Source organism: Bos javanicus, chromosome 18, assembly GCF_032452875.1.
Source record: "Bos javanicus breed banteng chromosome 18, ARS-OSU_banteng_1.0, whole genome shotgun sequence".
NCBI lineage: Eukaryota > Metazoa > Chordata > Mammalia > Artiodactyla > Bovidae > Bos > Bos javanicus.
Genome location: NC_083885.1, coordinates 50217905 through 50238837, shown reverse-complemented (window position 1 = coordinate 50238837; position 20933 = coordinate 50217905). Strand labels below are relative to the sequence as shown.

The following is a 20933-nucleotide window of genomic DNA, read 5'->3' as shown; positions in this document are numbered from 1 at the left end:
CAACATCACTCATTATTAGAGAAATGCAAATCAAAACTACAATGAGCTATCTATTTCACACTGGTCAGAATGGCCATCATCAAAAGTCTACAAACAACAAACGTTGGAGATAACGTAGAGAAAAGGAAATCTTCTTGCACTGTTGATGGAAATGCAAATTGATACAGGCAGTATCAATTGAAGACAGTACGACAGTCCTTAGAAAATTAAGAATAAAGCCACCATATGACCCAGCAATCCCACTTACTGGGCATGCACCCTGAGAAAACCATAATTGAAAAGACATGAACCACAATGTTCATTGCGGCTCTATTTACAAGAGATAGGACATGGAAGCAACCTAGATGTCCATCAACAGACAAATGGATAAAGAAGTTGTGGTACATATTCACAATGGAATATTACTTGGCTATAAAAAAGGAATGCTTTTGAGTTGGTTCTAATGAGGTGGATGAACCTAGAGCCTATTATACGAAATCAGAAAGACAAATATCATATATTAACGTATATATATGGAATCTAGAAAGATGGTACCCATGCATCAACTTGCAGGGAGCAATGGAGATGCAGACATAGAGAATGGACTTGTGGACACAGTGGGGGAAGGGGCCGGCGGGACCGATGGAGAGAGAAGCACGGAAACGGACATCGCCGTACGTAAAATAGATCACCAGTGGGAATGTGCTGTATGACTCAGGGAGCTCAACCCAGTGCTCTGTGACAACCTAGAGGGGCAGGATGGCGTGGGAGGTGGGAGGGTGGTTACAGAGGGACAGGACATGTGCATACCTATGGCTGATTCATGTTGATGTATGGCAGAAACCAACACAATATTGTAAAGCAATTATTCTCCAATTAAAAATAAATTAACATTTTTTAAAAAATTACTTGGCATACATAGATGTGTAGATTTATCATGAAATGCGGGCCATGTACCAGGAACATTCCTGATGTGATCCAGTCATTTGTTTAACAAATCTTGAGTTCTGGTCAGGCACTTCATTATGGGCTGGAATGTAAGGTATTACCTCCATTCCACTCATAAAGAAAGTGAAGCACAGAGACATTCGGCATTAAAAAATGAGTGGCTAGGATTTGCCAAATTTGCCAATGGCTTCAAAAACAAATAAAGGTTGAAGGGGAATTCCCTGGTGGTTCAGAAGTTGGGACTTCTCCCCTGCACTGACAAAGGTCTGTCAGCACAGCAAAAATTAATTATTTAAAAAAAATAAAGGTTGAGGAACAGACTTTGATTAAAAGAGACTCTCATCTGGTCTTCCAAACCAGAAAAAAATTATTATAATGAACATCATTTGGACAACTAGTAAAATTGAAATATTACCAGAAGATTAAATAATATTGCAACAATACTAAATTTTCTATTTTGATACTACTACTATCAATGTAATAAAAAGTGTGCTTGTTCTTAAAAAATACACACTGAGCACTTTAGAGGTATAATGGCACCTGGGCTACAATTTACTCTCAATTCATAGAGAAATAGAGAAAAAGAGAGATTTTGATAGAGTGAAAAAATGCTGACATTGACATTGACATTGAAGTCACTCAGTCGTGTCTGACTTTTGCGACCCCATGGACTGTAGCCTAACCAGGCTCCTCCTTCCATGGAATTTTCCAGGCAAGAGTACTGGAGTGGGTTGCCATTTCCTCCTCCAGGAGATATTCCCAACCCAGAGATCGAACCCTGGTCTCCCACATTGTAGGCAGACGCTTTACCGTCTAAACCACCAGGGAAAAAATGTTAACAGTTGGTAAATCAGAGGAAATTGTACATAAAAGTTCCTTGTACTATTCTTGAAGCTTTTTGTTAAGTTTGAAATTACATTTTTGTTAATGTTCACAAAAGATATCTAGGTAACTTAACTTCATCACAGAATAAAATTCAAGAATATTTATAGGAACACAAAAATATCCATCACCCACAAGGTAAAATTTATGAAGACTGACATCCAATCAAAAATTACCAGGCATACATAAGTGTGTAGGAGATTTATCATTAAATGCAGGCCATGTACCAGGAACATTCCTGACACTTTTCAGTCATTTGTTTAACATATCTTGAGTCCTGGGTCAGGCACTTCATTATGGGCTGGAATGTAAAGCCCATTATGTAAAGCCCAGTATAAAGCCCATTATCTCCATTTCACTCCTAAAGATAGTGAGGTACAGAGACATTCGGTAACTCATTCAATGTCACACAACTTTCAAGTTATAGAATCAGGATTTTAATCTGAATCTACTGACTGCAAAATCCATGCTCTTTCTATGTGTCATACTGAAGGGGAAGCAAAAGGCTATAACTGAGTAACATAAAGCCATATAGAGGACTTCACTGGTAGCCCAGTGGTTAAGAATTCATCTGCCAATGCAGAGGACCTGGGTTCAATCTCTGGTACAGGAAGAACCTTCATGCAGAGGGATAACTAGATCCATTTGCCACAACAAATGAAGCCTGTGCCCTAGAGCCGGTGCTCAGCAACAAGAGAAGCCATCAAAATGAGAAGCCCACACGCTGCAATGAACAGTAGCCCCGAACTTGCTGCAACTCGAGAAAGCCTGCTTGTAGCAATGAAGGCCCAGCCCAGCCAAAAATAAGTAAATTAATTCTTTGGAAATAAAATAATCTAGAGTTTAAGACCCTAATTTTTCCCATACAGAATCTTTCAGAATCAAATTGTACTGTTGTTTTAAAATATTTCTTTTTTTTAATAAATTGACTCTTTACAGATGAGCCACCAGGGAAGCCCTACACCAGCATATGCAGTCAAAACTTAGTAAATGTTCATGCAAGATTTGTGTGTTTTTTTTAATTGAACTGTAGTTGATTTACAATGTTGTATTAGTTTTGTTTTGTTTTAATTTTGGCTGAAACGGGTCTTCAAGGAAGCACTCAGGCTTTTTCTAGTTACAGCGTGCAGGGTCTTCTCTAGTTGTGAAGCATAGGCTCTAGAGCTTGCCGGCTCAGTAGCTGTGGCACTCCAGCTTAGTTGCTCCACAGCATGTGGGATCTTAGTTCCCTAATCAGGGATTGAACCCACATCCCCTGCATTGGAATTCTTCACCACTGGACCACCAGGGAAGTCCGTTTGTTAGTTTCTGGTATATAGCAAAGTGATTCAGATATATATATGTATGTATGTATCGGAGAAGGCAATGGCACCCCACTCCAGTACTCTTGCCTGGAAAATCCCATGGACGGAGGAGCCTGGTAGGCTGCAGTCCATGGGGCCACTAAAAGTCGGACACAACTGAGTGACTTCACTTTCACTTTTCACTTTCATGTGTTGGAGAAGGAAATGGCAACCCACTCCAGTGTTCTTGTCTGGAGAATCCCAGGGACAGGGGAGCCTGGTGAGATGCCGTCTACGGGGTCCCACAGAGTTGGACACGACTGAAGCGACTTAGCAGCATGTATGTATTCTTTTGAACTGTGGTGTTGGAGAAGACTCTTGAGAGTCCCTTGGACTGCAAGGAGATCCAACCAGTCCATTCTGAAGGAGATCAGCCCTGGGATTTCTTTGGAAGGAATGATGCTAAAGCTGAAACTCCAGTACTTTGGCCACCTCATGAGAAGAGTTGACTCACTGGAAAAGATTCTGATGCTGGGAGGGATTCGGGGCAGGAGGAGAAGGGGACGACAGAGGATGAGATGGCTGGATGGCATCACTGACTCGATGGACGTGAGTCTGAGTAAACTCCGGGAGTTGGTGATGGACAGGGAGGCCCGGTGTGCTGCGATTCATAGGGTCGCAAAGAGTCGGACTGAGCGACTGAACTGAACTGAACTGATATATTCTTTTGTAAAATGTTGTTGTTGTTGTTGTTCAGTTGCTGAGTTGTGTCCTACTCTTTGCAACCTCATGGAAGGCAGCCCACCAGGCTTCCCCCTCCACTGTCTCCCGCAGTTTGCTCAAATTCATGTCCATTGAGTCGGTGATGCTATCTAACCATTTCATCCTCTGCTGTCCTCTTTTTCTTTTGCCTTCAATCTTCAATTCTTTCTTTAAATAATTTCATTTATTTATTTGCTGTGCTGGGTCTTCATGCTCTGAGGGCTTGTCTCTACTTCTGGTGAACAGGGCTACTTTTCGTTGTGATGCATGGGCTTCTCTTGAGGAGCAGACTCTAGGCTCACGGGCTCAGTAGTGGTGATGCATGGGTTCAATAGTTGTGGTTCCTGGGCTCTAGAGCACGGTCTCAATATTTGTGGTGCACAAACTTAGTAGCTCCAAGGCATGTGGGATCTTTCTAGACCAGAGATCAAACGCGTGTCTCCTGCATTGGCAGGTGGATTCTTTACCACTGAGCCACCAGGGAAGCCCCTATATAAATATAAGTGTGTGTGTATATATATATTCTTTTCATATTCTTTTCCATTATAGGTTATTATAGGGTATTGAACATAGTTCCCTATGTTGTACAATAGGACCTTATTATTTATCTATTTTATATGTAGTAGTTTGTATCTATTAGTCCCAATTTGTATATTTCATTACATGTAAATTTTACCTTAAAGAATTGTAAACCAGGAAAAAAGTCCATCTGCCCACATCCACACAAAACACAATGCAATAAAGAGAAAGAAAGCCATCCAGCTAGTGACAGGGGTGGGATGCCCTGTCACCTTCAGGAAAAGCTGCACTTGGGAATTCCCTGGTGGTCCAGTGGTTAGGAATCTGCGCTTTCACTGCAGGGGCCACGGATTCCATCACTGGTCAGGGAATTAAGATCCCACACACACACACAAAAAAAGAAGAAGGAAATGTTGCCTTTTCTCTGTCAGGAAAGCAAGGCTACATATGTGGCTCAGATTCTGGTAGGTGGGTGAGCATGCTGCTTTTTCTATGGGATAAGAGATGAGACCGTCAACAGAGGGACGAAAGGGTCTGGAGGTTTGAGAGGGCAGAGAATAATGTAAGTGTTGGGACTTCCCCAGTGGTTCAGTGGTTAAGAATCTGCCTGCCAATGCTGGGGATAAGAGTTCGATCCCTGCTCTGGGAAGATTCCATATGACACAGAGTAACTAAGCCCTATTCACCACAACTACTGAGCCCTGGTCGGGCCTACTCTCCAAAATAAGAGAAACCACGACAATGAAAAGCCTAGAACCGCAGCTAGAGAGTAACCCGATGCCATGCCAAGTTGTTTCAGTCATGTCCAGCTGTTTGCAACCTCATGGACTGTAGCCTGCCAGGTTCCTCTGTCCATGGGATTCTCCAGGCAAGAATACTGGAGTGGGTTGTCATTTCCTTCTCCAGGGGTTCTTTCCAACCGCAGGGATCGAACCCGAAGAGAGTAACCCCTGCTTGCCACAACTAGAGAAAAGCCAGGTGCAGAAACAAAGACCCAGAGCACCCAAAAACAAAATAAATTAATTTTTAAAAATTTAAATGTATGTGTTGAAAGTCAAGAAGAGGCCAGTTGGAGATCAGGAAAGTTCAGCTGCCCTTGGGTGTCTTTCAGTTTCTCCCATTACACCTTCACTTCCCAACTGGGTTGGCCTTTGCCCCCAAGTGGACATTAAATAGTATCCGGGGTCATTTTTTATTTTTACACCTGGCAGGGGGGTTACTACTGACATCTAGGAGGTAGAAACCAGAGATACTGCTAAACATCCTGCCACTCACAGGACAGCTTCCACCCCAAGAGAATTACTAGCCCAAATGTCAACAGTGTTGAGGCTAAGGAAACTCACAATACATCCCTCCCTACCCTACATTCCTTCTGCAGCAGGGCAGCAAGTCAGACCATAAGAAGAACTCAAAGCCCCTTAAAACTCCCTTTCTCAGGAGTCCCAAGTTCCCCACTAAGGCAAGTCCCAAGAGGCCCCTCTCAACCCAGTTCTGGGGTCAGAGAAAAGTCACTTGTGGGGTTCCCATACGTCAAGTACTACTCCTCTCCCCCAGAAGTAGGGGTTCATGCCAAGGGAAACTAGAGATCCATAATCCCATAATCAAGCCTTTACCCCTCCTCCAGGACCTGCCCTAACCAGCCTTTCTGGGACTGAAACAGTAGCACAGGCCCCACCTCCACCCTAACAGGGGCCTGAGATCTGGGATATCAAATTCCCCAGGACCTCGAAGCACTTCCTCCCCCACCCTCCATGTGAAAAACAACCACCATGGTGTTTACCAATGGACCTGGTTGCCTGGGAGGTGGAGGGCGAAACAAAACCTCCACTTGGCCTTGCAGACTCTTAACCTCTGGGGCTCTCTCGCACACCTTACCCTCCAAGGAACTAGAGTCCTAGCCCCCTTCAGGTTTTTGCAACCTGCCCTTCTGACCTAGCTAGGAGTTGAGTGTGGTCAGTTTCTGGGGGTAAAGAGACAAGGATAGAATCAGAGCAGGTGGGGGGCTTAGGAGAGAGGCAGAAGTGGAGGTGGGCAGTAGCGGGGGTACCCTTCACATCTGAGGCCCTGTCTAGTGAGGTTCCTGCCTGCCCTGCCCTTCTCCCAAGTCTTCCTTGATCCTCAGTCTGGCTTCAGTCCTGTCCACTGCACTCCACCTCTTGGAGGCGTGAGAGACAGACAGACACTCAGTCAGGAGGAGAGAGCGACTGAGAAAGACTGTGGAGAGAGAGAAGCAGGGAGAAAAGAGAAAGGCCACAAAGAAAATGAGGGGGCAGAAGAGACGGTGAAAGATAGAGACACAGAGGAAGAGAGACGGGGAGAGACAGAGACATAAAAAAGAGACAAGAAGATGCAGAGGCCAAAGCGGAGACACGTACAGAATTTCAGAGACAAACCGCAAGAGACAGAGAAGGGTGAGAAGAGCTGTGAAAACGGGGCCCCAGAAAATGAGAATCCTTTCCCACCCCAGTACAGAGACCCTGACTTCATCCCTACCCCTTCATTTGGCCAAAGCCCTACAGTTCTAAACCAGACCCAGAACTAGATCCAGGATCCCCAGTGGCAACAACAACAAAAAATAGAGAAGACTTCACCCCCAATCCAGGACAGATGGCCAGCACTGGCCACAGTGAGAAGAGGTAAGGTCAGCCCAGGGGAGGAGAAGGCAGGGCTCCCAAGGCACTCATTCGAGGCCTCATTCCAGCTGGCTGTGAGCCCCAGCCCAGGCAAGGAAGGCAGGAAAGTGGGAGGGATTAAGTCACTCACCAGATGAACTAGGGAAAAGAGTGGTAAGCAGGGGTGGACGGAGATGATTTAAGGGCAGCTCCCACCCCTCAGTTCCGAGCTCCTGGGCGCACACCTGGAGCAGCCGCTGCCAGCCGGATTGGTCCCTCCAGCACACCCCTCAGCAGCTCAGCAGGTAGAGGGCTGGTCACAGAAGAGGGGGTGACTCTCAAGAGAGAGGGTCACTGGCTCCATCTCCCTGTCCTGAGACTGGCCGGGGTCTGCCTTGTCAGCTCCTCTGAGGGGTCTCTGGGTCTATCTCTCAGGGGCTGTCTCTGGGACCCTGTTCTTGAATTTACCAAAGCGTTTCAGAGTTCCGAGCCAGGGCTTGGCACTGGCTTGGCGTCTTTGTGACGCACTTTACCCAGCCAGGTGGCATCTCTTTCTGCAATGTGACTCCTGGGTTCAGGACACCTTTCGGTCTGTTTCTGCTTATGCCCTCCCGCTGTCTCTGCCTGTCTCCGTCGAATGTCCCCTGCCCGTCTCTCTGTCTGTCCGTCTGAGTGTCTGTCTCTCTCCCTCCATGTCTCTCTGTGTCTGTCACTCTCTTCTCCACTGGCCTCTGGGCTTGCCTCTGCCTCCTCTCTCCATCTGCTCGTCACCCTCTTCCTCCTATCTGTCAGTGTCCATCTCTATGTCTCTCCGTCAGGGTATATCTCTGTCTCCCCCCATCTCTCGTCTCTTTCTCTAGCTCTGTGTCTTCTCTAGTTCGATCTCCCTTCTCTAGTCTCTCTCTGTCTGCCTCTCTTTCTGTGACTTCTCTCTGTCTGGCTATTTCTCTGTCTTGATTTGTCTGTCTCAGTTCCTGTGTGTGTCTCTCTCTCTATATCCCTATGTGAAAGATGATAGATGAAAATTGATAGCTGGTAGGCAGATAGTTAAATAGATAGACATCGATAGATAACAGACTGAAGACAGACAACAGACAGACAGATAATAGATTGTAGTTGTTGTTCAGACGTGTCTGACTCCTGAATACATAAACAGATAACTAGATACATAGAAGGTAGACATGCACAGATATCCAGATAGCTCACTCTGTTTTTTGTTCCCCGGTGGCTCAGATGGTAAAGCGTCTGCCTGCAATGCAGGAGACCCAGGTTCGATCCCTGGGTGGGGAAGATCTCCTGGAGAAGAAAATGGCAACCCACTCCAGTACTCTTGCCTGGAGAATCCCATGGACGGAGGAGCCTGGTAGGCTACAGTCCATGGGGTCGCAAAGAGTCGGGCACACTGAGCGACTTCACTTTCACTTTCACTTATCTCTGCATGTAACTCTGTCTCTTTTAGTCTCTGTCTCTCTGTCTCTATCTCTCTTCTGTCCCCCTCCATCGGTCTTGATTTCTGTCTCTCTGTATTTTGATTATCTCATGCCCTTTTTTCTCTCTCTCCCTCCCTTCCCCTCTCCTTCCATCTCTTCTCCCATCCCCTGGCCTTTTCCAGTGTCTCCCTCTCTCTACTTCCTTTTTCCTCTCCATCTGCTCCCATTTCTGGGGGCTGGGGGAGGCAAGTCTCCAGAAGGAGATGAGGAGTGAAAGGCTCTCACTCCCTCCCCAGCGCTGCCTTCTCCCTGCCCAACTCCCAACCCAGGTGCCTGCAACTGCCTGCACCATGGACAGCATAAGTACAGCCATCTTGCTCCTGATCCTGGCTCTTGTCTGTCTACTCCTGACCACCAGCTCAAAGGGCAAGGGCCGGCTGCCCCCAGGTCCCAGGGCCCTCCCATTCCTGGGAAATTTGCTGCAGCTTCGCTCCCAAGATATGCTGACCTCCCTCACCAAGGTCAAAAGACTAGGCTTGGCTGAAGGGAGGGCTAAGGGAGAGGGGTCCCTGGCCCCAGAGCCCCCTGTGACCTCTGCTTCTTACCCTCAGCTGAGCAAGGAATTCGGCGCAGTGTACACGGTGTACCTGGGGCCCAGACGGGTGGTGGTCCTCAGCGGGTACCAAGCCGTGAAGGAGGCTCTGGTGGACCAGGCGGAGGAGTTCGGTGGCCGCGGCGACTACCCTGTCTTCTTCAACTTCACCAAGGGCAACGGTGAGCCTGCTGCCGCCTCCTCCACTCCCCACCCATTCCACACGGAGGGAGGGAATAGGGCAGAAGAATGGCCTCCCAATTTTGGTGACACTCAGGACTTCTGATCTCACTGATGACCCCAGGTGGAGTGGAGCCAAGTAGGGTGAAGTCTGTCCCACCTTCACCACCCCCAAACCCCACCACCACCTTTTTTTCTTCTTCTTCTTCTTCCTCTGGCTGTGCCATGCAGCATGTGGGATCTCAGTTCCCTGACCAAGGATGGAACTCATACTCCCTGCGTTTGAAGCAGAGTCTTAACCACTGGACTTCCAAGGAAATCCCTCCTTCAGCCATCTTGAATTGTACTTCTACACCCATTCCCATCTCCACCCAACTCCAACCCAATCCAACGCCGACTCTCATTGCAGTGCTTCTCTCTACCCTAACCACATCATCAAATTTCCATCTCAGTCAAGTGGCTTAATTATCTTGCCCCAGTCTGTATTGTCCACTTCTCCCCGATCCCCACCAACCCCGTTTCCATGTTCCCATTTCAATCTCAACTCCATCTCTCTCTCAACACTGACTATACCTCACTGCAGCCTCCATTCCCACTACAAACCTCTCCCAATCTCCATAGTAAAATCTAGTATTAACCCATCCTGATCCTTTAGTCAAACTCAATTCCATTATCATTTTCCTCCCCAGCTCCGTTTTCTATCTCAGTCACCTACTGAAGTTTGCAGTCCCTAGGTCTCACTTTTGACCTATATCCCTCTACTGTCGCCAAAACCAATACTACCACATATCGACCCAACCCCCAAGCTCAATCTCAACCCCAATCCACCAATCACTCTCATTCTACCCAGTTCCATCCCCACACTAATCTCAGACCCAACTTCTCATCTACCCCGTTATCTCCCCTCATCCCCACTTTCGTCCCCAACCCAACTCACACCCAGCTTCATCCCCATCCACCCAGCAACTCACATCACTCACTCCAAACCTCTCCTAGTTCAGTATCTTGTCCTCTGTAGGTCTGGAAGTCACCTAGTCTTGTGGAATTTTTGTAACATAAGTCTCTTACTCAAAGGAAGCTGTGTGGCACGGCCCAATATATGAGAAGGAAAGAACAAAAAGAAAAGGAAGGAAAGAGGAAAAGAGGGAAGGGGAGGCAGGTGGGAAGGAAAGAAGAAAGTTGCTCTAAATGAAAAGGGGGTCCTGGAGACCTATCTCCTAGACTATTCGTCTCCCCCTAAAGAATCACTATGGCTCCCCCTTGCCCTTACACTAGATGGGTCCCAGCTGCCCCAGGATCTGAAGTTGGAAAGTTCTAATTTTTTTTAAAAGAAAAGAAAGAGAAAAAAAGAACACCTATTGGATACTGAGTACACTTGCTACCTTCATGTCTCCTGGCGTGATCTTATGACCTCACCTGTCCAGATGCAAGGAGGTAGAGAAATGCCCGCTACTTTTACACAGAAAACATCTGGATATATATACATCATCTGTTACCAGAAATAGCCAGCATCTAATTATTCAGTACATAGGGTAACAGCAGGGTTCTTCCACCTAGCCTGCACCTTTGGGCCCTTCCCTCTCCACCCTCAGTCTATTATCATGAGAAGGCTGCTACAAGAGGTCGATGAGATGATGCACACAATGAAGGCAAAACATGATACTTTCTTCCTCTTTAGCATCCAGTTCCCTGAGGACTGGAGGACTAGAGGACTCAGAGATGAACACATGTGAGACCGCATATCCTATTGCAGCTCCTATTGTGCTCCTAGGAGTACAGTGATGGCCAAGACAGGCCCCCACCCAGCTTTCACAGTTCAATGAAGAGGGCAGGTTCCTTGTCAGACAGTGACAGCCCAGAGTCATCAGGTCTGTGGTAGCAGAAACAGAGACAGGGTAAGCATGACTGTGGGGAGAAAAGCCCAAGGCCCTATGGAAGCTCAAAGGAGGTACCTGACCCAGGCCAGAGGGTCTGAAAGGACTTACTGGCAGGGCTGGGGAGAGATTCCAAACTCGGGGTCTTTCTCTTATCAAACATCGGGAAAGGGGATTCAGTTGACAGCGATCTTGGGAATAGGTCATTGGTGGAGCTGGCCCCTTCCCTTCTACCCAGGCATTGCCTTCTCCAATGGAGACCGGTGGAAAGTCCTTAGAAAGTATTCTGTTCAAATTCTGCGCAACTTCGGCATGGGGAAGAGGACCATTGAGGAGCGGATCCTGGAAGAAGGACACTTCCTGCTGGAGGAGCTTCGGAAAACCCAAGGTCCGTTTCCCCACATGCAGCCCATACCCCTCATTCACCTCCAGCCTACTTAGGGAGTCAGGGCAGCCCCATACAATAGCATGGGTGTGAACTCAGAACTCCTAGAGGCTTCTCACTTGACCGGTGATAAGATAGGCGCCCCCTGGAGGTGGATCCGTTTGTGACACTGTGTTTCCTTGAGGTAGGGTGACAGTGGGCGTCCCAGGTGGCGCTAGCAGTAAAGAACCTGCCTACCAATGCAGAGATGCGGTTTCGATCCCTGGGGTGGGAAGATCCCCTGGAGAAGATCCCCTGGCCACCCACTCCAGTAGTCTTGCCTGGAGAATCCCATGGACAGCGGAGCCTGGCAGGTTATGGTCTATAGGGTCGCAGAATTGGACACAACTGAAGCAACTCAGCATGCATGCACAGGGTGGCAGAATATGTCCTGGCCCCTTTCTTGTGCTGTCTCTGTGTGCTATTTGGAGCGCTGCTCCTGTCATTGGAAATGGCAACCCACTCCAGTGTTCTTGCCTGGAGAATCCCAGGGACGGGGGAGCCTGGTGGGCTGCCATCTATCGGGTCGCACAGAGTCGGACACAACTGAAGCGATTTAGCAGCAGCAGCAGCCTGTCATCGTGGCAGGTAATATGCTGCTGCTGCTGCTCTTGAAAACTCACCATGTGTGGGGGCCTGTGCTAAGCACATTTTCAGGCACAAGCCCCTTAAGCCTTGGAACAATCCATCTTGCAGATGAGAAGACTGAGGCACAGAGAGATTGAGCAACCACCTTGAAATGATAAAGCTAGAAAGTAGAAGAGCCAAGATTTAAACCAAAGTCTTAGATACCAAAGTCCTCATGCCAGACATTAATACCCATTTATCCAGTGCTTACAGATTCCAGGCACTATGGTAAACTCTTTGCATGTGTTGACAAGTTGCACCCTCCCAGAAAACCTAGGGAGTTATTACAAGTGATGAAGCTGAGGCCTAGAAGGGTTAGTCATGTGCCTGAGAAGTGCCAGAGATGGGATATAAACCCAGGTCAAAGCTGTCAACCATGAAAAAAAGTTAATAATCAACATTTAAAGTGATGCCTACCATATGCCAGCACTGTTCCAAAACTCTGTATATCACCTTGAAAAATCACCCAGGGACATCCCTGGTGGTCCAGTGGTTCAGATTCCATACCTCCACTTCAGGGGGTGCAGTTTCCAGCCCTCGTTCAGGAACTAAGTCCTGGCATGCTGCACAGCATGGCCAAAGTAAATTTAAAATTTTTCAGTTCTCCTTTAGAAAAGAGAAATCACCCAAACCTCAAAATTAGTACTATCATGAACCCCATTTTACAGAAGAAATTGAGGCAGAGAAAGGTAAATGGCCCTCTACCCTGATCTCCAAATCTTGCTGACTCTGGGGGGAGAAGTGGCAGGTAATACCTCATGGATTAAATGACATGATGTAAGTAAAAGAATAATAACTGCCTGAATTATTTTCTTGTTGCTACTGCAACAAACTGCCACAAATTTAATGTCTTAAAACAATACAAAGTTATTCTCCTCCAGTTCTGGGGGTCCAAAGTTTAAACTGGGTCAGCAGAGCTGGCTTCTTCTGGAGGTTCTAAAGGACAATCCAATTCCTCACCTTTTTTTAGCCTCTCGGCTGCCTGCATTCTTCAGCTTGTAGCCCCTTCCTTCATCTTCAAATCCAGCAGCATAGCATCCGCCAATGTCTCTTCCTCTCTCTCCCCCTCTTTCCATCACCACATCACTTTTGGGGGGTTTGTGAGTTGGCCACACTGTGCAGCTTGATCTTAGTTCCCAACCAGGAATTGAACCTGAGCCCTTGGCAGTAGAAGCACAAAGAACCAACCACTGGACCACCAGGGAATTCCCATCACATCACCTTTTCTACTCAGATCCTTTGCTTTCTTATAAGGACCCATGTGATTACATTAAACCCACCTAGATAATCCAGAATAATCTCCCATCCCAAGATCCTTAACTTAATCACATATGCACAGGCTTTTGGAATTGGGACATGGACATCTTGGTGGGGGGGGTGGGGGGGTGGGAGCATGGCGGGGGGCATTACTCAGTCTACCATACCACCTTTCTTTGGCTCATGATGGCATGATGGCCCTTAACTAAGCATTCCCAGCCACACATTCACTGACTCTTTATAAGAGCCCCATGAGAAGACTATCATCAAGCCCATTTTATAGACGGGAAAACTGAGGCTCAGAGAAGGGAATTTGGTTCCCATAGGTCACATGTAGACTAAGAGGCCAAGCCAAAATCCAGACCATGTCTAGTTAACTCCAGATTCATTTTTCTGGGCTGTGCTATTGTGTAATGGCCAATGTGGGAATGCCCTGTATTGGTATTGCTTTCTGTGATCCGTTGGATCATCAGATCATTGGATGTCAGGGGTTGTGTTGTGTGTCATTGCTGAGTGAGGTTGTAGTGTTGTCAGGCACTGGGTGTAAAGTTGTATTGTGTATGCTGTGTATTGTGTCACCAAGAATACCCTGTGCAGCTGTTTAGTATTACTGTCGATGTGGTGTAGGGTAATGTGCGTTCTGTGCTGTCTGTTGTGTTGCCAGATATTTTGTGGGCGCTGTTGTGCTGTGTTAGGTGGCCTGGAGCAGGCATTCAGTGCTGTGAGTCACACTGATACGGTTGGGTTGGATGTCGTGCGGTTGCTGCCTGGGGCCTGGTTTGTCGTACACTGTGTCTCGAGCCACGCCCCTTGACCCATTTGCCCTTCACTTTCAGGCAAGCCCTTCGACCCCACGTTTGTGGTGAGCCGCTCCGTGTCCAACATTATCTGCTCTGTGATCTTCGGTTCCCGCTTCGACTACAACGACGACCGTCTGCTCACCATTATCCACCTCATCAATGAAAACTTCCAAATCATGAGCAGCCCCTGGGGAGAGGTCAGGAGACCGAATTCCATGGGCGAGAGGGTTGGGGGGTCCCGCCAGTTCAGGGCTATCCGGGAAGAAGTGGGTAGGGAAGGAATTGCTATTGGCCCCGCCCTCTCCGTCTGACCCCGCCCCCCGAGGTATGCGGCGGCCCCGCCCACTCTGCAGGGGCTCTGCTGACACACAGGCCCCGCCCCACCCTAGACACACACACACACACACACACACACACACACACACCCCTTCACCTTACCGTCTCTGCTGCCGCCTGCTCCTCCCAACCCCTCCAACTCTGCTCCATCCTTAGATGTACAATATCTTTCCGAACCTCCTGGACTGGGTGCCCGGGCCACACCGACGCCTTTTTAAGAACTACGGACGCATGAAGGACCTCATCGCCCGCAGCGTCCGTGAACACCAGGCTTCCCTTGACCCAAACTCTCCCCGAGACTTCATTGATTGCTTCCTTACCAAGATGGCACAGGTAAGTAAGCCCTACCTGGAAGTCCCATCTCTGATCTGACCTTCCATCCTGCTTCGAACCAACAAGGATCTCGAGATGAGCGTGTTTGGGTCTGAACTCCCCACATCCAGGAAGTGAAGGTGGATCACCTGGCTCTTCTGGGGCCACTCAGGGCCTCCGACAATTAACAGGCTCATTAAGAAATCCTTCAGGGTTTGTTTATTTGATCGGCCGCTTGGCTGAGATTTTCCCTACCCTGCCCTCCGCGCTCCCCAGATCCCCTAAGGAAAGGAAATTGAACGGAGGAGGCGCTGAACTGGCACCCAGTGGCAGCTGTGCAGAGTCTCGGCGCCCAAAGATCTCCCTCCGCCTTGGCTCACATCCCCGGCCCTTAACCCCTGCAGGAAAAGCAGGACCCGCTGAGCCACTTCTTCATGGATACTCTGCTGATGACCACACACAATCTGCTCTTCGGCGGCACTGAGACCGTGGGTACCACGCTGCGCCACGCCTTCCGACTGCTCATGAAGTATCCAGAAGTGCAAGGTGCGAGCGCCGGGAGCCCCGCCCACAGACCTTGAGCGCCCGCCCAGTGTGCCTGGTAGCGAGAGCCGCCACCTCACGCCTGGGTCCCACAGCCGAACCCGCAAGCCCACTGGAGGCTGACCCCACTCACGTGGCTCCCTCGATCCACATATTCTGCCCGGACGGAGACCCGTCCGCAAGGCCTTGCTTTGGGACTCATCTCTGACCCTGCACACAAAACTTGCACAGACGCCCAGAGCCCAGGCCTGCCCAAGAATCCCTCCCCTCCCACCTCACGGCCTGCGACCCCGCCTCCCCAAACCCTGCTTCTGGGTCTTCCCCTTAACCTTCCTGGCCGCCTGGACGCTGTGCGGAGACCGACTGGATATTTGCCGCCCGCCCCACCCCTGATTTCTCAGCTGTCCTGCACACCCTGCTCTCTCCATCCATCCTCCAGCAGCCCTAGTCCTCGAAGCCCCGCCGGCAATCCCATGTGGGACCTGGACTCCAAGCAGCCCTGTCACCCTGTCCGCACAACCTCACCCCTGGAAGCCCAGGCGGGACGAAACTTTCGCCCTCACTGCATCTCTGAACCCAGCCCCTCCCTCTGAACCTCCATCTAACCTTCGCATGCACCCCTGCAGCGTCCCCCGACCCCCGACCCCGACCTCGACTGGAAAGCAGTGAGTGGCTGGACTGCTTCCACACGCATGCACACACCTCTTCTCTGCACAGTCGAGTCTGCTGATCCCCTCAACAACCGCTCTCCCCTCCCCCCACCCCAGTTCGAGTCCAGGAGGAAATCGACCGCGTGGTGGGACGCGAGCGGCTGCCGACGGTGGAGGACCGAGCGGCGATGCCTTACACAGACGCGGTGATCCACGAAGTGCAGCGCTTCGCAGACGTCATCCCCATGAGCTTACCGCACCGTGTCACTCGGGACACGAACTTTCGAGGCTTCACGATACCCAGGGTGCAGTGGTCACCTGGCAAACCATACCTAAAACCTTAGGAAGAGGCATTCCACACTCTTGATATGGGCATCCAGGGTTCTAGCAAGGAAGACCCAGGCCCTAGCAACAGACATCTGAGGCCCTTAAATCCAGAACCTCAGCCCCTTCCCAAGACCTCATTCTATACCATACTGGACTAGACCCTGTCCTGAACACCAGGCCCCTTCCCTGTGACCCCTAGGACCCCTCTCTGAAATCCCCAAGGTCTGAGAATTCATACTGGGGACCCCCTGTACCTAAACACTGTTCTGGGAGACCTTACTCCCTCCCCAAGAACCCCAGATTTGTTTCTACAAGGAGGGTATCCGACATCCCTACCTTAGACCCCAACAGAATCATTTTCAGCACCCGTCACTGGGAACCCTAGACACCCATACCCATTTCCTGGACTCCTGAGGTAGACCCAGGCTCTGTAGAGTGGAAATCCTCTACTGGGAACCTCCCAGCCCTTTTAACCTGCCACTGATTCTGCCTCCCCACCCACGCAGGGCACAGATGTCATCACCCTCCTTAATACAGTTCACTATGACCCCAGCCAATTTCTGAAGCCCAAGGAATTCAACCCTGAACATTTTCTGGATGCCAATATGTCCTTCAAGAAGAGCCCTGCCTTCATGCCTTTCTCAGCAGGTGAGAGTGGTGGAGGGCAACGGTCAGTCTTTCTGGCCCAATATTCCACCTACATTCCCCAAGCCTAATTCAACTCTCCAAACCCTTTCACTTCTTCATCCCACCCAATCCTCAGCTTTAAATGTGCAGATGTCCTTTCTCCTTCTCAACTCTTCCCCTACAGGCTGATAGCAAATGACAGCCTTGTGGAGGGAGGCAGGGAAACAGGATCGTCATCCAACTTGGACATGGTCATTATCAGGCTCTCCACTGGGTGGTGCAGTTGAAGCGGTTCTGGGTTTTCTTGCCTTTGGTCCTTAAACGGCTGAAAAAAACATCTTTTCCTGCTTAACTCAGTGTTCGAAAAGGTAGTAGGGTGCATAATAATAGGTAACCTACAACATTGCCTACTGTGCGCCAGTGCTACCTCTGAGAACTGTAAGAGTGGTGGCTAAAAGATGCACTTTGCTGCCAGACCCCAGCTTTGTTATATTCTAGTGGCTCGGCCTTGGATATGCTCCTTCCCTTCTCTGTGCTTCGGGTTTTACATCTATGAAATGGCGATCATAAAAAAGCCCACCTCTGGGAGTTGTTATAAGGATGAAATTAATTGATAGTAGGGCTTAGAGCAGCGAGGGCCCACACATACTAAACTAACATAGCATTATATTCTCACTGTTTCACCTCCATTTACCTTTCACAACAACCTGAAAAAAAGTGAAAACGTTAGTTGCTCAGTGGTTTCCAAGCTCCTCTGTCCGTGGAATTCTCCAGGCAATAATACTGGGGTGGGTAGCCATTCCCTTCTCCAAAGGATCTTCCTGACCCCAGGAATCCAACCTGGATTGCAGGCAGATTCTTCACAGTCTGAGCCATCAGGAAAAGTCCCTCATAGCAACCTAATGAAGCACTATTATCCTCCCCATTTCAGATACCTACCCAGAAACTCTGGCTTGCCCAAGATCACATAACTAGTAATGGTAGTCAGGATTCGAATCCCTGCAAGGTTGCACTTGTAGGAGGTCCACAATATACTTAAACTGTCTGTCCCGGACCTTTAGATAGAGGGGTCTGTGAGTCCCCAGTCATTATTCTCATGCTTTCCTCTGAAAGTGGAGGAGGCCCTTCACCCCGTTTTGTCTCATTGCTCCTCCGCGTCCTTTCTCCCTGCAGGACGCCGGCTGTGCCTGGGCGAGGCGCTGGCGCGCATGGAGCTCTTCCTCTACCTCACCGCCATCCTGCAGAGCTTCTCGCTGCAGCCGCTGGGGGCGCGCGAGGACATCGATCTGACCCCGCTCAGCTCGGGTCTCGGCAATTTGCCCCGGCCTTACCAGCTCTGCGTGCTCGCACGCTGACGCCGCATCCCTTCCAGATTCGTCGGTGAACGATGGGGCCTGTCTGGAGGGGTGCTTCGATCCATCGTCTCGTTCCCCTGCGCCCCATCCCTCTCGCTGTCACACTCGCTTCCTATCACCTTGCGCCAGCTGCATGCCCTTCCCCAACATTCCTGTCTTTACCTTCTGAGCCGCTGAAGCAGAAAAAGCCATGGGGAAGGGAAAGCACGTGCCTTGTTTAATCCACAGAATTCGTTCTACTGCACACCCTTTTGTAGAGAAGGCTTTTTTTTTTTTTTTAATATCACCGGGTTTATTGAGAAAAGTTCATAATAAAACTTCAACTGCTATTTTTACAACTTACAAAATAATTTGATATATAAAATGAATTGGTTTTCATTATGTAAGTACAAATAGTAAAAAAAAATAATAATATTCCATGTGATATATCATATTTGCAAGTCAGAGAAATCCCACATTCCTGAATTCTCCTGTTAAGTGTTTTATATCAGATATTCTTAATCTGTTTACCAAAGGAAACCAGGTTTTTAACCATATTTAAGTTTTTGCTTACAGTTGCAATCTATCAGAAGTTGTGTCTACATGATTAGAGCCCCATGAAGCCAAAGATGAAAAATTCAAGCCATGTCTTCTCTTTAGGCTGTTTAATGTCACTTTTGTGATGGGAATGGCCCTCCTAATGCTTTACTGAACAACCTACTACTTAAAGGTCATAATGAATTAGACCAGTCCATTTTTTCATCCAGTCTACTCTGGTCTAGAGCATATAGACACCAAAGAGCACAGAATTACTAGTAGCTTTCTACCGCACCCCCACCCTATGAACCACTTTAAAAGAGAAAATTTCATCTTAAGATTTCACTGCTTAAGGAGGCCATACTACTGCAACAGGTTTTGGCCATGAAAGAATACTTTCCTAGATGTCATATTAAGTTAATGGAAAGCTTAGCCCCAAATCAATTATTCATGATATTCATTAGAAATTCTCACAAATGACATGCATTTAGGAACCAATTTTGCTTCTTTGAATAGCCAAAGGCTTGAAAAAATATTTTTGTGTGTTTCTTTTAGAATATTTAGTCACTGACAATTTTTACCAGTATCTTCTTCTTCTCCTCAGTCCTTAATAGACCCAACCCGTTCCATCTGGGAAAAACAGAAACCTAACCAGATTTACTCAAATCTTTGAAACCTTCTCATTTTTACCTTATAAATTATGTGGTTACTTCCATACTCATATTCTTTTACAAATGCAATATCAATGGTATTGCTAGATATAAGGAAACATTGGCATATTAGTATTGAGTTGGCCAAAAAGTGAATTCAGGTTTTTCCATCAATCTTATGGACAAGCCTGAATGAAACTTTTAGCCAACTTAATAATCAGGTAATTAATTAAAAGAAGTAAGTCTTACTTAACACTACAAAACACATATAAAAGATGAATATGAAACTATAACACCACTTAAGAAACACTTTCCCCCAATTATTTTAGCATTTTGACCATAGTTTAATGATATGAACATTGTCCCCAAAACAGGTTCAAAGTATTCCGGGGGGAAATAGTTTCTTTCTCTGGAATCTATCTCAGCAGCAGTGATGTTCTTCTGCTCATTCCCCACCTTAGGCAGATGTGTAGAAGTACCTGGGCTTGGCATTGCCCAGCAGGTCATCTTCATAGCTGGGAAGGCAACAGAAGAAGAAGGCACAGCCAATCAGGATAATAGTGGCTGCCCACCCGAAGCTGTAGGCCCAGTTATAGATGTGACAGCAGGGTTGAGGTGAAGGTTAAAGGTCTGAGTGTACTTCACAGGATAAATTACCAGGGAGATGATCTGGAACACAGCAGCCAGGGCCAGAAGGCCTCTGATTACTCTCAGGAAGACAAGCATTTGGGGTCCACAGAGGGCAAAGAAGGAGAGGATGAAGCAGATCACCAGGATGATGAAACCGCAGAGCAGCATAGCAGCGGCTGCCCTTCCCCAAGCATATGTCATGAGGCTGTCGCAGACTTCTAGTAAACAATGCCACCACAGCGAGGACGTCTGGCTGTCATCGCTCGACTGCAGCCAGCCGCGGCCGGCCAGTGCGATGATGTCAAAGACGATGGCGCTAAGCAGTAGCAGCGGCAGGATCCACCTGCAGCGCTCGCAGGCCAGGCCGCAGCGCAGCATCTCGACGGCGGCGGCGGGGAGGAGAGCAGCGCGCGAGGCTCGGACACCGGCGGAGAGTGGCCCTCGAGTGCGGGCAGCGCGACAAAAGGGAAGAGGCCTCGAGGAGGCGGCTCTTGGAGGACGCGGCTCGGGGTTGGCAGCGGGGTCGTGGCGCCCGCCCCACCTAGATTCCGGTGACTCCGGAGAAGGCTTTTTGTATCAGTTTCTATTAAATTATCTTTAGAATAGATTCAAACCTACCTTGGCTGAATTAAAGGGAGGAGGACAGTCCTCTAGGATGGACAGAAGTAAGGTCTGGCTGCAGAGAAGGGAGACACCTGGCTTGGATGCGTTCAACCCTCACTCTTAGGGAAGTTTAAAAAAAAAAAAAATGGGAGAAAGTGTTCCCTGGAGACAGACTTGGAGGTAAAGGCTAGGAGGGCCTGAGTGAAAACAGAAGT

At 48.5% G+C, this 20933-nt stretch overlaps 1 protein-coding gene, 1 non-coding gene and 1 pseudogene across 3 annotated transcripts; 2 read left to right on the top strand and 1 right to left on the bottom strand.

Moving 5' to 3' along the window:
- Positions 1–7028: 7028 nt before the first annotated feature.
- LOC133230623 (cytochrome P450 2F3) lies at positions 7029–18648 on the top strand. 2 transcript variants are annotated; one of them, XM_061388344.1, is made up of 10 exons: positions 7034–7290; positions 8745–8936; positions 9027–9189; positions 11300–11449; positions 14206–14366; positions 14662–14838; positions 15222–15363; positions 16128–16315; positions 16844–16985; positions 18138–18648. In XM_061388344.1, the coding sequence occupies exons 2-10, from the start codon at positions 8766–8768 to the stop codon at positions 18317–18319; spliced, it is 1476 nt and encodes a 491-aa protein (XP_061244328.1). In that variant the 5' UTR covers positions 7034–7290; positions 8745–8765; the 3' UTR covers positions 18320–18648. The 2 variants fall into 2 exon arrangements, with proteins under 2 accessions (XP_061244329.1, XP_061244328.1); XM_061388345.1 differs by lacking the exon at positions 11300–11449 and having other exon boundaries at positions 7029–7290.
- On the top strand, positions 8204–8275 carry TRNAC-GCA (transfer RNA cysteine (anticodon GCA)). The gene has a single exon. It is a non-coding gene; the product is annotated as a tRNA-Cys (tRNA).
- A 324-nt stretch (positions 18649–18972) lies between the features above and the next one.
- Positions 18973–20664, bottom strand: LOC133230625 (p53 apoptosis effector related to PMP-22-like; annotated as a pseudogene).
- Between the last annotated feature and the right edge of the window lie 269 nt (positions 20665–20933).